The following is a 14,980-nucleotide window of genomic DNA, read 5'->3' as shown; positions in this document are numbered from 1 at the left end:
GGGCCGTGTATGGGAACAAACGAGCGGCCTGGCCGACCGATATCTGGCCTGAAATTGGCCAGATGTCGATCAGCCAGGTTAGAAAATCCAGTCGGATCGGGGACCGCATCGGCTCGTTGATGCGGTCCCCGAACCGACTGCCCATGGCCGCAAATGTAATGGGCCAAACGATCGGATTATTTTTTTTTTTAAAGCAAGTTGCTACCCGATATCGCCCACCCGTAGGTGGGGATATCGGGTAAAGATCCGCTTGCTTGGCGATATCTGCCTTTAGAGGCAGATTGTATTTTTCAGCTGAGTAAAGGTGTCCCATGGTGCTTATGCCTCTGTTGAGCCACTTCTGTAGGGATACTTTTGGGATCAAATATTTAAGAGCCCAAAGTGGTGTTACTGAGTATGGGAAAGTACCAAAATTGTGTTTGGCTCTTACTTTGTGTACGTGAAGAATAATAATAATTGTGTGGTGGAAAACAGACTCCTTGGTTGAGGGTCTGTTTTCCTTGAGGATCCAAAAGAACTGAACAAGGTTTCCATCCTAGAATACTGGCCTCATAGTCCACCCATTTCCTGTATCCTGTTGGTGAATGCATATGGACCACAGTCTTGAATATTGAAGCTATATAGTATGTGTTCAAATTTGGTATTTCTAGTTCTGGAATATTGTGCGCATTTAAAAGGCAATCCTTGGAGGCTTATTTTGCCATATAAACCTGTTAATGGTTTGCTGCATAACTGTTAAATAGTGAGAGGATAGAGCAATATGCAAGGTTCTAGATAAATACAGAATTTTGGGCAATAGATTAATTTTTAACAAAATAATTCATCCTAGCCTCAACTGGAAATCAGCTAATTCTTTAAGAAGTTTATCACAGAATAAGTAAGAATCCGTAAAATGTCATCCACGAAAATCCCTATTTTTTTGGTGGCCTGAAGTTGTACCTAGTCCTAGAATATCTGGGTTGTTCCTAATTTTTCTGTACCACAGGTTCTACTATTTGAGCAAAAATGGGAGGCGACAATGAACAGCCTTGTCTAGTTCCATTTGTGAGTAAGAAGGAGCTTGGCAGGGCCTCTGCTTTGCACACTTTTGCTAAGGGTTTGAAATATAGAGGTTGTAGGCGGAGAAGTGCAGCGGTGAGACAGAGTGGCCCGATGGTGTGCAAGTTTGGTAGTGGCAGAGATTAAAACTATTCAGGATAAATGACCGGAGAGCAAGGTCTAATTGGATCATCTTTGCAGAAAGGAAAGAAGCGTTTTTGAAAGAACTTGAAAGGAGAACGGACGTATAAGAGGTAGTAAAGTTTGAAAAGTACAATAGTGCGCATTTAGGCTATTTGCAGCTAATAGGCCCAAGTTTTGGGCCATAACAAATATACAACAAGGAATCGTGTCAGTGAACCTTTGGAAATGTCCGAATTGGATGTTTAATGTACTTATATTAAACATGTGACTTATAATAACAAGTCTAGCCCCTAATTTGGTTTGGCGAGCACATGGTTAAAAACTGTGTTAAACCTCCTATTCTGACGTTAAAGTGCATTGGGAATATAACAGACATTGTAAGGAATGGATGCTTTCTTCCTTGAATTGTATTGCATAGCTATTTATTTTAAAGCCTAATCGCTTATATTCCGATATAACAGACACTGCAAGGAATTAATGCTGTGATATGGTGCATGTAGTAGTTCCACCACCTGGGAATAACATGAACTAATAGCTGAGCCCCACTGCCGTTTTTATTAAAATGTTTTGTAATGAAATAATATGAAATGTTTAATTATGAGTTGGTTGGGAAACATATGAATTTTAAAGTGTAATAATAAATGAATTCGATTAGCAATTATTGACTATGTCCTACGTCGTATTTGAAGGCACTTTTTCTACAAATGGTTGGTTGTGATTATGAATTTTGGCCTGCAGCACCCTCACTATATGTGGCTAAATTAAATCTGTTAATGCAGGAGTGCTCAAATGCAACATTTGGTTATTTTTTTAATAGAGTGGTTGCTTTGAAGAAAATGTTGCTAAAGGAACAGTAACACCAAAAAACAAAAGTGTTTAAAATGAATTACAATATAATGTACTGTTGCCCTACAATGGTAAAAGTTGTTTTTGCCTCAGAAAGACTACTATAGTTCATATAAATAAGCTGTTGATTAGCCATGGGGGCAGCCATTTAAAGGTGAAAAGGCATGGTTACATAGCAGATAATAGTTAAAACACCACTATATTCTACAGCAGTGCTGTCCAACTTCTGTGGTGCTGAGGGCCGGAATTTCTCTAGCATACATAATGAAGGGCCGCTAATGGAAGCCGGTTTTGACCACTCCCCTTTTTTAAACCACACCCACCCACTCATCAACCATCATTCATATGTGAAAGAATTATATTATGTCATATTAAGACACACCCTTAAATCCATATACCTCCTCCCTTTGGATAGCACAGCAACCTCCAGCACATAATTACACACCTTAGGGACCATTTAATAGCTATTTCCAACTGCTAACAAACTCCCAGAACAAACCTCTGCCAGGTTCACCTCCCACAGAACAGGCAGCATAGGGCATGCTATACACTGCCTGCCCTATGCTGCCTGTGTGTGCCATACACTGCCTGCCCTATGCTGCCTGTGTGTGCCATACACTGCCTGCCCTATGCTGCCTGTGTGTGCCATACACTGCCTGCCCTATGCTGCCTGTGTGTGCCATACACTGCCTGCCCTATGCTGCTTGTGTGTGTCATATTCTGCCTGCCCTACCCTGCCTGTGTGTGCCATACCCTGCCTGCCGTATGTTGTCTGTGTGTGAGGTATGAACAGTACAGGGGATTACATTTTTAAACAATACAGGTGTTACAGCCTGAATCTGAGGTGTGAACCATGCAGGGGGCCAGTTAATCTCAGTACTGATACCATTTAAAGCTTACACAAAGGTAAGCTATCAAAGCAGCCAGACTTGAGGGGGCCTTCTATGGAACCTGTGCCTTTTCTCCTTTTTCCAGCTTGAATGGCTGCCCCTGTGGCTACACAAAAGCTTTATTTATATAAAATATAGCTGTCTTTCTGTAGCAAACACACAGCCTTTACCAGTGCAGGGCAACAGTACGTTATACAGCCATTTGAGGGTCATTTGCACCATGTGGTATATTAGCCATTGAGAGGCTGGTAAAGAATTGTGGTGTTTTAGGGATGAGAAAGGGTGGTAGTTGGGTTTATAGTGCAACATCTAGGGAGTTTTCGTGCATTATCATATTCCTTTACAGCTGCTATTATAGGGTTGGGAGGAGATAGTGGTAGCTGGACCAATACAGCTTGCAAGGGGGTCACATGAGAGGGTAGCAGGGTAAGCCAGGGGGGACAGAGGGCAACCCTGCCAGGTTCCTCTAGATAGCATAAAGGGGGGTGTGTCATCAGACCCAACTCTATGAGATGCAGTGGGATATTTGTAGAGTAATTTTACCAAGGCAGCAAATTTACAACCAAACCCGAGCTTGTCAAGTACCTTTCATAGGTAGGGCCACTCAACAGTGTCAAAGGCCTTGGCAATTTCGAGAGCTGCAATGGCTCTCTCTCCCCTGAATTTACATGTGTGACCGTAAGATTTAATAGCAGTCTCCTGATATTCATTGCTGTTGTCTTTCCGGGCATAAAGCCCAGCTGGTCGTCGGTGATAAGGGTGTAATTTTTTTGAGTCAGTTGGCCAGGATTTTAACAACTGCTGTGAGCAAAGAGATTGACCTGTATGATTCTGGGAGGGTAGGGTCTTTGCCCGTTTTAGGGAGCATAATTATAGCAGCTTGGTACATTGATTGAGACAGGTGACCCTCATTTAGGGCCTTGTTACAGGTCTTTAGGAGAAGAGGTGCCAGGGTCTGAAAGGACATGTAAAGCCTACATTTGCCTACTGTGTATATCAGTTGGGCACATCTCCCCCACTCAAATGGCAATTTTTGCACTGCATATATCCCCTCCGCTTGCTAGCACCATCACATTTTCCTAAAGCAAATAGCAACTTTCACCATTTTTCCTCTGATACATAATCAGTTACATTTAAATCTGCAAGCAGCATACACACACACACATCCTTATTCAGCATACATTTCATCAAGAATACAGGCTCACACAGGCAGAACTGTTTGATAAAAGTTCTGCTTTGTTTGAGCACTGTAACGGTAAAGCTCAGGAGAAAAATACTGAAGCAGCCAGCTAAAGCTGAGTTTCTGTGGGAACCAGCAGTGCCATCTCTTCACTGGCTGCTAGACTGGGGGTGTGTTTAGGAATCTGAGCTTAGAACAAATGAGCATACCCACAAGCCAACAGCCAAAGCAAATTCCTGAGGGAGGGGGCCGCGTGGGTTACAGGAGGAGAAGGAAAACTAAGTGATTACGTAGATGTTGCAGCATTACTATTAACCTTTGGACAACCAGTGTGGCAGGTATTAAAAGGTTTCAAAGAGGCTGTTTACTGATTAAATTTTTGTGTGTGGGAAGGCTATCTCTCATATACTACGTTTTGATCATATAATTTAATAACAAAACAGCACCCAGCTAAGATTTAATATATTCTTATTGGAGGCAAAAAAAACAATTGGGTTAAATTAATGTTTAAATTATTTTTAGTAGACTTAAGGTACGGTAATCCAAATTACAGAAAGACCCATTTCGGAAAACCCCACATCCAAAGCATTTTAGATAAATACCTGTATTGCCTTTGTTAGTATGCCTTCTAACTAGGGATGCACCAAACCCCCTTTTTTGGGTTCGGCCGAACCCACCCTGATGGATTTGGCCAAATACCAAACTGAATCCGAATCCCAATTAGCATATGCCAGGACTGTGGATTCGGCTGAACCCTGCCAAAAAAGGCAGAAACCTTTTAACTAAGGGAATATATTCATGCTATTTATGTATTTGATAATAAACAATACAGTGATCTAAGAGGTAATTTGTAATGTATGTTGTATATAATGTAGCATTTATATTGTTTTTCTCTCTTCTTATATATAGATTGCTGTGTCAACCAACACGGAAATGACTAATGCTCATGTATCCAGCTGAAGCAACTATAAACATTCTAAGAAACATTGCTAGTTCTTTGTGTAATTTTTGGCACAACTAGCTAGCATACAGACTGCATCTCTTTCTCATTCAAAATGTATTGCTTCTCTGTTAAGACTTATTTAGGCAAATCCAGTTAAATCACATGGAAATTCTTAACCTGATTAAAACAGGATTTTTGCTACCTGCTACATAACATGAAATGATTTAGTAGGTAAAAGCAATGGAATACATGGACAAAGCACCAGTAATGTTAATGTGATGCCTTATAGAAAAAGATGATAAACTGTAAAGAACAAATCTTACTTGCACACAATTAATTCAAAAAGTGGAATTTATTATTATTATTATTTTGAATTAAATTAAGTACATTGTCATCAAAATGCTAAGATTAAAGTGATGGAAAGTAGAAGTCTCCGGATACAGAGGAGGAAGCCAGTTCGAAAGAGAGTCTTGCCACCAGGCCATAGTCTGCTGACTCCAACCAAAAAGAGAATGAACAGCAGAGAGGATGACAACATAAAGGTCATATATGATTCTTTAGTTAAGAATTATTACTGTGGTGTCAATTGAGAAAATCTTGTGATTTCATAACTCTTGTGCATGAACACCAGAAGTGTCTGTGAAGTTATGAAGGGCCTCCCACACGAGGAGAAATATTCTTCAATATTTAAGGTGTTATTAAACTTTTGTAAATGTTCTAACTGGTAAAATTTTAGTTATAATATCTGGGACTTTGATCTTATGTGTCAGGGGTTGGGCGACAGTAAAATTTGCCATGCACCGCGTCCTTGGACGCGGGTGTCGGCTTTTGATCAATCCATTGACGCGCGAGTTAAAAGCCGACACGTGCATCATAGAGATCAACGCCCGGCGAATTTTACTTTCGTGCGGTAACTTTTTTCACCCATCCCTAGTCAGGACCTTAAAATTGGTCCCCACAAACACTTTAATAATGTAAAGTGTTTTTTGGCAGAAAATATCAATTTAAATGTGGTACATAACTGGTTCTCTTTTTGGTCTACAAGTGGATTTACCAAATGAATATGGGTGTCCTGGGAAAAAATCTTAAAGGGGTAGTTCACCTTTAAATTAACATTTATTATGATACCGATATTCTAAGACCATTTGCTTTTTTTGTGTGTGTTTTTTTGTGCTGAATTTTGTTCAGCAGTCTGCCAGGAATTTCAGCACCTGGGTGCTTGGGTCCAATTTACACTAGTAACCAGGAAGAAGTTTGAATTAGAGATTGTAATATAACAGGATAGGGTCCAAACATAATGTTAAGTAATTCATAATAAAAATAACAGTACAGTTTTAGCCTCACAGAGTAATAGGTTCTTTGTTACCTTGGTCAGTTAATCTGAAAGCTGGAAACAGGCAATAGAGAAAGGCAAGGAATTGAAACAATTACCAACTGAAAAGTTTCTAAAAATAGGACATTTTACATTACCTACTAATAGGTAACTTGAAGGCAAATTACTTCTTTAAAGAATACTTAATTCGGCAACATGTTCAGAGTTGGGGCTACATTTGAAAATCAAACAAGGGTATTGGGCTGCAGAGAGGGTCACATACTGCCTCCAAAATACCAGTTGACATAACTAACGTAAATGTAGAAGTCGGAGGGGAACAATAGTCACAATGTGTTGTAGCATCAGTCCTCATTGCAGGTTCCATTAGTTTATATATTTTTACATTCTAAAAATCTAAAATTACACTAAAAAATATACAAGTAAATCCACTGATGGTTATTGAAAAATTGAGAGTGCTTTACATTCAGTCCCACTTGTCAGCATTTTTGTCACAGATTTAAATTTAAAAAAAAAAAAAAAAAAGTTTGCAGCCATAAATGAGCCAATTTATATCGCTTTCTGACTGATTGGCCTGTGGGTTGTATGAGTGTACGAGGGTCCATATGCTATGGCTGCCTTTTTTGTGTGAAGAAAAAAGCTAGTGAAATGATCTATGGCCTCTTCACTTCCTAATCTACTGATGCACTGGGCAACAAGGGGTGTAAGCAAATAAAAATGTTAACCTTGCCCAATCCCCGAATCTGCAATACATAAAGCAAAATTTTTTTCCAGGAAATACAGGTCTCTCTATTTTTTTTCTCAGTAATATATACTTGCAATCAGATGTTGAGATAAATTAAGGAGATTTATAGGAATTTCCAGACATTGGATTTTAGTGGTGTAAAAAAGGGTCTTTTATTGAAACATATTAAAAGATGTAGGGTAATTTCACGTTTCTCTCTTTCCTGTGCTTTATTATTGCAGATGTATGCAGTTATCAGAGTTTGTAATGCAATGTAACGTTTGTAATGTATTGAGAAAAAAGTAAAAATCTTTAGTCTCTTTTAGACTGTCAAAGAATGCATGGTCATCAGTGGGATGTCTTAGGACTTCCCCCATGTTTCTCATTCATGGACTGTATGTGTTTTAAAGCAAATAATTTGTCTAAAACCAAATGCTTCATCTCATAAAAAACTATATTTGAAACTTGATAGAAAGTAATTGTCCCGTTTTAAATTGTGTCTCCAATATAGTGCCATGAAAGTGATGAAGACCTCTTTGGGGAATATGACAGCTTTGCTGAGGATCTTGACCTACTGGCTCAGGTGGATGACTTAGAAAACCAGGAAAAGCTAGAGCAATGTAATACCTTTCCTTGTTCCAGTTCAGACCAAAGACCTGAGGACCCTAATCACAATGAAGATAAAATTAAACATTCTACTAGTGGGGAGCTGTCTTCACTATTCCAGTCAGGGCAGACAGCCCGCTCATTAAGAATCACAAATGAATTAAAAGGTAAAAGGAAAGACTTTTTAGATGTCATTCCATGCTCTCAGCTGCCCTGCAATGAAGATTCAAACCTACGTACTGGTTTTCCTTGTGTTAAAGCAAATGGAGCCCAGGACATTTCAAGGATGGATAAAAGGAAAAGCTTAAAGGACCACCTCAAAAGCACCTTGGCTGTAAATGCAAAGGTACAAACACCAAGGATATCAAGGACTAAGGAACTCAAAAAAGCCATTCTTTTAGAGGAATTTGATGTAGCTCAGCAGACTGTGAAAACCTCGTGTGATCTTGACTTGGGACCATTTTATGGCTTACCTAGTAGGGTTCGTGATCTAATTTATCAGTTTAGAAGAATTAAAAAACTTTATGGTAACTTTATTTTATACCCACTCTTTTCTAATTGTTTACAGCCACTTGTATTTGTGCAAATTAGAATGCATTTTTTTACTGTTTTATTTGGGGTGCTATATTTTAGCTATTGTTATCATTTTCATTATCTTTAGGTAAAAGTGAATGACCAATGCAATACATGCACAGATAGGGTTGAGCAGTTTGGATAATTCTGAAGTTATTGCTGTATTATCTGGGTACTTTGAAGTATTAGAGTATTCTGTCTGATCAGGCTAAACAAATTAACTGACAATACATAATTAAGTTACATAATTAAGTTGGGTTGAAAAAAGACCAAAGTCCATCAAGTTCACTGAATATACCATCTCTATGTATGTATGTATGGGCAACAAAGATATGTATACACCGGTGCACCAACTTGTGAACCTGCACAGATTTATATACAACCTGAAAAAGTGCTATCTGCTCTTCTGGTGCTCTGCCATATATTTTTACTTTTTGTGGCATGTAACGGTCTCAGATTTTTTGGGATTAGAACTGCTTTTAGGTAACCTATTGTTTCTACTACTCCCCTGTAACTAGAGGAGTCCCAAGCTGGACCTGGATTTCTTACTATTGAGTGCTATTCTGATATCTACTGGGAGCCTCGATCTTTCTACCTTCCCATTGTTCTGCTGATCGGCTGCTGGGGAGGAAAGGGAGGGTGGTGATATCACACCAACTTGCAGCAAATTTATTAGAGCACAGTTCACATGGCTGTAGCACCCTTGGAAATGAAGAATATGACTAGCCCCATCTGAAATTTTGAAATTTAAATATTAAAAATCTGCATATTTTATGAACAAGAGAATTTCTATATTATAAAAGTATCTGAGAGCAAATGGTATGGCATCTCGCCCACTTGTAAGGATTAATCGCCAGCACACCCTGACCTCTCACAGAGTGATCGACCTGGTGCTCAGTTTGGGGGAATGGCACAACAGGTCATATTGCAAGCAGGATCAACCTTGCGTGTTTATTTCAAATGTGACATTTCGGGGACATGCCCCTTCAACAGACAGTCCATAGAGAGTCCAATTCCATAAGTAAAGAAATGTGAATCCCATTTCAGTTTACTTGAATTAAGTCCAATTAAAGAACCTTCCTAATAATCTTGGAATTACTGTCAAACATAGTGACCATGGGTCTGCGTTGCCCTTTATTTACCAAAGGATTTTTTTAAGCACCTCATTCCTAGGTATCTTTTTAACCTCTTCTCTAGTTTTGAGCAGCTCTCCTTCTTTATAACCTTTCTCGTAAAATTTCTTAACCATTTTTAATGATTCAAGGTCATATAGTTTGTCATTAGAAGCTATACGTTTAACCCTGGTAAGCTGACTTTTAGGCAAACCTTTGAGGAGCACTGGGGGATGAAAACTTGTAGATTGTAGAAGGTTATTCCTGTCAGTTGGTTTACTGTACAAGGTTGTAGAGTATGTCACATTCACATCCAAAAAATGCAATGTGGTGGTATCCCATTCTAGTGTGAATTTAATAGTGGGGTGTACACTATTCAGTTATACAAAAAAATTTTCTCTAGAACCGTTCCATATAAGGAAGATATCATCAACATACTTCATGTAAGTGTGTATGTAATCGTTAAATTCTGTATTCGAGAAGATAAAGGTGTTCTCTATATGATCCATGAACATATTGGCATTAGCCAGTGCCATGTTAGCACCCATTGCGCAACCTTACAAAGAAACCTTACAAAGAAATATTCATTATTAAAATGAAAATAATTATTACTTAAGACCATCTCTAATAATGTGCAGAGAAAGTTGATTTTACGATTGGGTAGATTTTTGCGGGCCAAGTATGTGCGCGTACATTCTGCCCCATCATCATGAGGAATTGATGTAATAAATCTTTTACATTCAAGGAGCATAATAGAAAGTCATCATCTGGTGGTACAACATTTTGTAATAAATTTAAAAAATCAACAGTGTCAATCAAACATGGTTTTAATGTTGGTTGTATATCTTGCAAAAATGTATTGACAGAAATAGCAAACCATCTTTATGATGGTTTTGTCTATTTGAGGTTTCTTTAAGTGTTTCTAATTCGGTGTGTATGTCTGATGAAGGGTCGTGTCCCCTAAATATCACGTTTGAAATAAACAAGCAAGGTTGAACCTACCCGCAATATGACCTGTTCTGCCAGTGATTTTCTGTGAAGTTCTACCTCACCAACTTGTACATTTATTTTATTGCAGTTTTTTTTTAGATTTTTTTTTTAATGCAGTATATTGCCATATTGAGATGATGTCTCTTAGTGTGTCCAGATTTATGCTTGACCACCAAAAGTCTATCTTTGTAGTCAGTGTTATAGTAAAACATTGCTATTAAATACATTTTGTGTAGAAACTAAAGCTTCCAGAAGAAAATAATAATAATGTGTGGCCTGGTGTGCAATTTAAATGCATTATGTGAAACTTAGATTATATTGGAAGAGCAAAGTAATACTACAAGTGACTTTTTTTTTTTCACCTGCAGACTGGCAACACACGTGCTTGACCTTACAGTCTATAAAGGAACGGAAAAACTTAATTTATTCACTACCTACAAGCGGTGGAAAAACGCTTGTTGCTGAAATTCTCGTCCTTCAAGAACTTCTGTGCAGACAAAAAGATGTACTCATGATTTTACCTTATGTTGCCATTGTACAGGAAAAGGTAAAACAATTTACTTTTATAACTCATTTTTGTGAAAATTTGAATGTTTCTTAACAGTAGCTTGTAGAAGGACAAATTAGTAGTCTAGACTATGTTTCATAGAGTGTGACATAAAACTTGTTAATAACTAGTGAATACATAAGAAACAGTGCTGTAGGTATTGGCCATTTACAGTAGAACAATTGAACAATTAATGTGACACTGTAATTTATGACTGTTAGTAATATCAGTCTACCACCTTACACAATTGTTACCAGTTGGGCTGTCTCTGTGCGTGAATAATAATGTTACCACCTTACACAATTGTTACCAGTTGGGCTGTCTCTGTGCATGAATAATCATAATTTTAAAGGACAATAAAATAGACTAATTCCCCAATTAGAAATGCATTACCCAAGTTATAATACAAAAAGCAATGTTTATTATAAATTAATTAGCCAAAATATGTTAAAATACCCTACGGGTAAGGCACCATGAGGCGGATTGTCAGCCTCTTTATAAGCCGCTTATATGCTTCTAAAATCTTCTAATTGTGCCTGCACCCAGAAGCATTACATTCGCCCAGGTGCCAGCACATGCAGCGATATCCTCCAACAAAAAGCAGGACTTTGCTTTGTTGGCGATATCGCTGAGTTTCTGGGATAACCTTCAAGGGAGCAGGGAGGGGGCTCGATGGAGGCTTTTGTCAGGGCGGTTAGTTCTCTTTTAAAGTTCATATTTCAAATATCTCAATCAAAATTTCCACAATTTAGGAATTTGGGAAGCCAAACCAGTTTCCTCCACTTGAAATATCTTCATAGTTTTGTAATCAACTTGGGTATTATTTAAAAGATTTGGGTGGAAAGAGTAGAGAATATTAAGCTAGAATGAACCCTCTCTCTGCCTTCTCTATTGTTTTTTAATATTTCAATTTTTTTAGTAGTTAAAGGAACAGTAACACCAAAAAAGGCACAGGCATATAGCAGATAACAGATAAAACACTATTGTATTCTACAGAACTTATCAGTTATCTGCTATGTAACCTGTGCCTTTTCTTCTTTTTTCCAGCTTGAATGGCTGCCCCCGGGGCTACACAGCAGCTTATTTATACAAATTATAGTAGTGTTACTGTAGCAAACGCACTAGTTTTACCAGTGCAGGGCAACAGTGCATTATATTTTTATTACTTTAAAGCTCTTTAATTTTTTTGGTGTTACTGTTCCTTTAAAGGAATATTGTCATAGGAAAACGTGTTTTTTTTTTTTCAAATGATATTAGTCAATAGAGTTAAGTTAGTTAATTTTGGAAATTCACATGGGGCCAAGCAGAACAATGGTAAGGTAGCAAGATAGCCTCTCCCAGTAGATACCAGAATAGCAGCAGAATAGCTACTCTTTTTTAAGACTCAGGCACAATGCACTGAGATGGCTGCCAACACACCAGTATCACAACCAAAAAAAAAACAGTTGTAAGTTCAAGAATAAAGTTCTACACAGTAGAGTGAATTATTTGCTATGTAAACAGTATAATTTAAATGACGAATCCCTTTAAAGGGGAAGGAAAGGCTAAGTCACTTGGGGGTGCTAAGCACCCCCAAGTGACTTGAATCGCTTACCTTGTACCCTGGGCTGGTGCCCCTGTTAGGAGAAAACCGCACCAGCCCGGGGCACCTGTAGCGATGCGCTTCCTCCTTCCGCCTTCGGCTTTTCACTCTACTGCGCATGCGCACGCAGTGAAGAAGGAAGGAGGAAGCGATCGCTGCTACCCCGGGCTGGTGCTGTTCTCTCCATACAGGGGCACCAGCCCGGGGTAGAAGGTAAGCGATTCAAGTCACTTGGGGGTGCCTAACATTTTGGAACAAACAGTAGCCGTCCTGCAGGATGCGGCGCCGGTACAGGGACGAAAGCAGCAGTCGTCCCGCTTGACGCCGGTAGAGAAATCAAAAGCAGCAGCCATCTGGCATGACGCCAGTAGAGGAACCGAAGCTGCAGATGTCCCGGCGCCAGTAGAGGAAACAAACAGCAGCCGTCCCACAGGACGCGGCGCCGGTACAGGAACCAAAGCATCAGAAGAGAAGGGTCAGGCCGCTAAAGGGGAGGTAAGGCTGGGAAATAACCGAGGAGAATGAAGTTCCCCTTACAAGGAAGCTGCTGCTCTGGTATTGGCTTAGTCCCTGGCAAAGCCTTCCCTAATGGGTACGCCATGCCTTTGTTACTGTCTATATAATCCCCCTGATAATGAAATAAACTACAATACTAACGGTTACTTGTAAGCCTGCTGTAAAGCTGATCATTCTATTTTGATATGTTTGCTGAATTACAATGCCATTGTACTACTTATTAATTATATTATGTTATTTTACAATTAGCTACAAACTTATTTATAAGCAGCTACAAGTACTAACTGCTAAGAGAGTACTTGAATAAGTTATGTTCATTTCAGCTGCTTTGTCTTTTATATTTATATGTATTACATCTAGCATAGGTCATGGTTTATTGTTCAGGGTCCCATACCTGGTAAAAACAGTTATTGGAAACATCTTATGGTGGCTATAAACAGCCAGATCTGCTTCTTTGGCTAAAATATTATAATATTATTATAATATTATTTAACACTGAAATCTGAAATGATCTATCATCTATCTAGCTCAAAAAGATCCAGCACAAATGTATTTTATAAAATCTGCAGCTGCCAACATGATATATTTATGAAGAGTTCACAGGGGGTCACGCTGAGTGTTCTTTTATTATTTATTTGATTATTGAAACTTAGCAGTAGCGGCTGCATTTACCACCCTAGGCTTATACTCGAGTCAATAAGATTTTCTAGTTTTCTTAGGTAAAATTAGGTACCTCGGCTTATATTCGGATCGGCTTATACTCGAGTATATACGGCAAGTTCCAAATTATGGAAAGTCTCTTTACCAAGAAAACCCAGGTACAAAGCATATTACATGATGGATACCATACCTATATACCATATCTCTGTAGGGCATGTAATATTTTTCCTGAAGGTTCTTCAAGCCCATTGGTTAAACATAAAATAGATAATACAAAATAAAGACTTGTCATATAACAGGTTAAACAAGGTAGAAAAATGTTTCCCCAGACTTGGCCCTCAGCATAATTACAGTGTAAGTCAATCAGGACTATTATCGCTTGTGGCTTACTCTCCCTATTAGCAAGGGTTATGATGTCTGACACTGTAGGTATAACTGCATTAAAACATTTGTTATAGATTTGAGCTCATGAATAAATAACTCCTAGGTTTCATTACTATTTCTTTATTTTTAGGTTCGAGGCTTGGCCAGTTTTGGAGTTGAGCTAGATTTTTTGGTTGAGGAATATGCTGGCAGCAGAGGCAGGTTTCCTCCCATTAAAAGGAGAACAAAAAAATCGCTGTACATTGCCACAATTGAAAAGGGTCATAGTCTTATTAACTCCCTTATTGAAACAGGACGGATCAACGATTTGGGTCTCATTGTAGTTGATGAGGTAATGTCTTTCTGTTGAAATGTTTTATTCTTACCAAATCGAGTTATTGTATATAATATATATATATATATACACACATGCACACTCACGCATACATGACCTAAAAGGTTACAAAGTATAACACATTTTCTGGAAACAATATGATATTTGTAATTTTAGGCTTAGTATAAATGAAAATTAAATATATGTGCATAATTTTACTTTACTGTGTTACTGATGTAACACTGGTAATAAATGTGATATTTCATAAAATTAAGCTATCAAACCTAGTTCATCACAGTTGGAATTATTAATAACAGTTGTATTTTGTTTTCCAAAATAGTTGCACATGCTTGGTGAAGGAAGCAGAGGAGCTATTTTGGAAATGACTTTGAGCAAAATTCTCTACACCAGTAGTAAGTTTACATCTTAACTAAAATGTTTTTCATATTGTAAAGTAATTCTGTATATAATTTTTTGTACTAGGTGAAAAGCCTACACTGTATTATACACTTAGGGGCAAATTTATCAAAGTCCGAATTTCGAATGTTTAAAAGTACGATTGGCAAAAAAAAAATCGCGTTGTTGTACAAAAATTTCATGGT

The 14,980-nt window shown here is 38.2% G+C and overlaps 1 protein-coding gene across 6 annotated transcripts in view; it reads left to right on the top strand.

Annotated features, from left to right (window-relative positions):
• Nucleotides 1–14,980, top strand: part of helq (helicase, POLQ like) — a 71,964-nt gene that overhangs the window by 3,812 nt on the left and 53,172 nt on the right. For 5 of the 6 annotated variants that reach the window (XM_002939582.5, XM_018097412.2, XM_018097414.2 and 2 more), the window contains 5 exons: nucleotides 5,008–5,583; nucleotides 7,607–8,228; nucleotides 10,745–10,923; nucleotides 14,196–14,396; nucleotides 14,719–14,791. In XM_002939582.5, the coding sequence (XP_002939628.2) occupies nucleotides 5,458–5,583; nucleotides 7,607–8,228; nucleotides 10,745–10,923; nucleotides 14,196–14,396; nucleotides 14,719–14,791 (1,201 nt within the window). In that variant the 5' untranslated portion in view covers nucleotides 5,008–5,457. Of the gene's footprint in view, nucleotides 1–5,007; nucleotides 5,584–7,606; nucleotides 8,229–10,744; nucleotides 10,924–12,728; nucleotides 13,001–14,195; nucleotides 14,397–14,718; nucleotides 14,792–14,980 lie in introns of those variants that run through there. The other variant, XM_031903454.1, reaches the window with a different exon arrangement.

The sequence above is a fragment of the Xenopus tropicalis genome, chromosome 1 (genome assembly GCF_000004195.4).
Source record: "Xenopus tropicalis strain Nigerian chromosome 1, UCB_Xtro_10.0, whole genome shotgun sequence".
NCBI classification, from domain to species: domain Eukaryota; kingdom Metazoa; phylum Chordata; class Amphibia; order Anura; family Pipidae; genus Xenopus; species Xenopus tropicalis.
The sequence above is the reverse complement of the archived record's forward strand: the minus strand, read 5'-3'. Positions and strand labels throughout refer to the sequence as shown.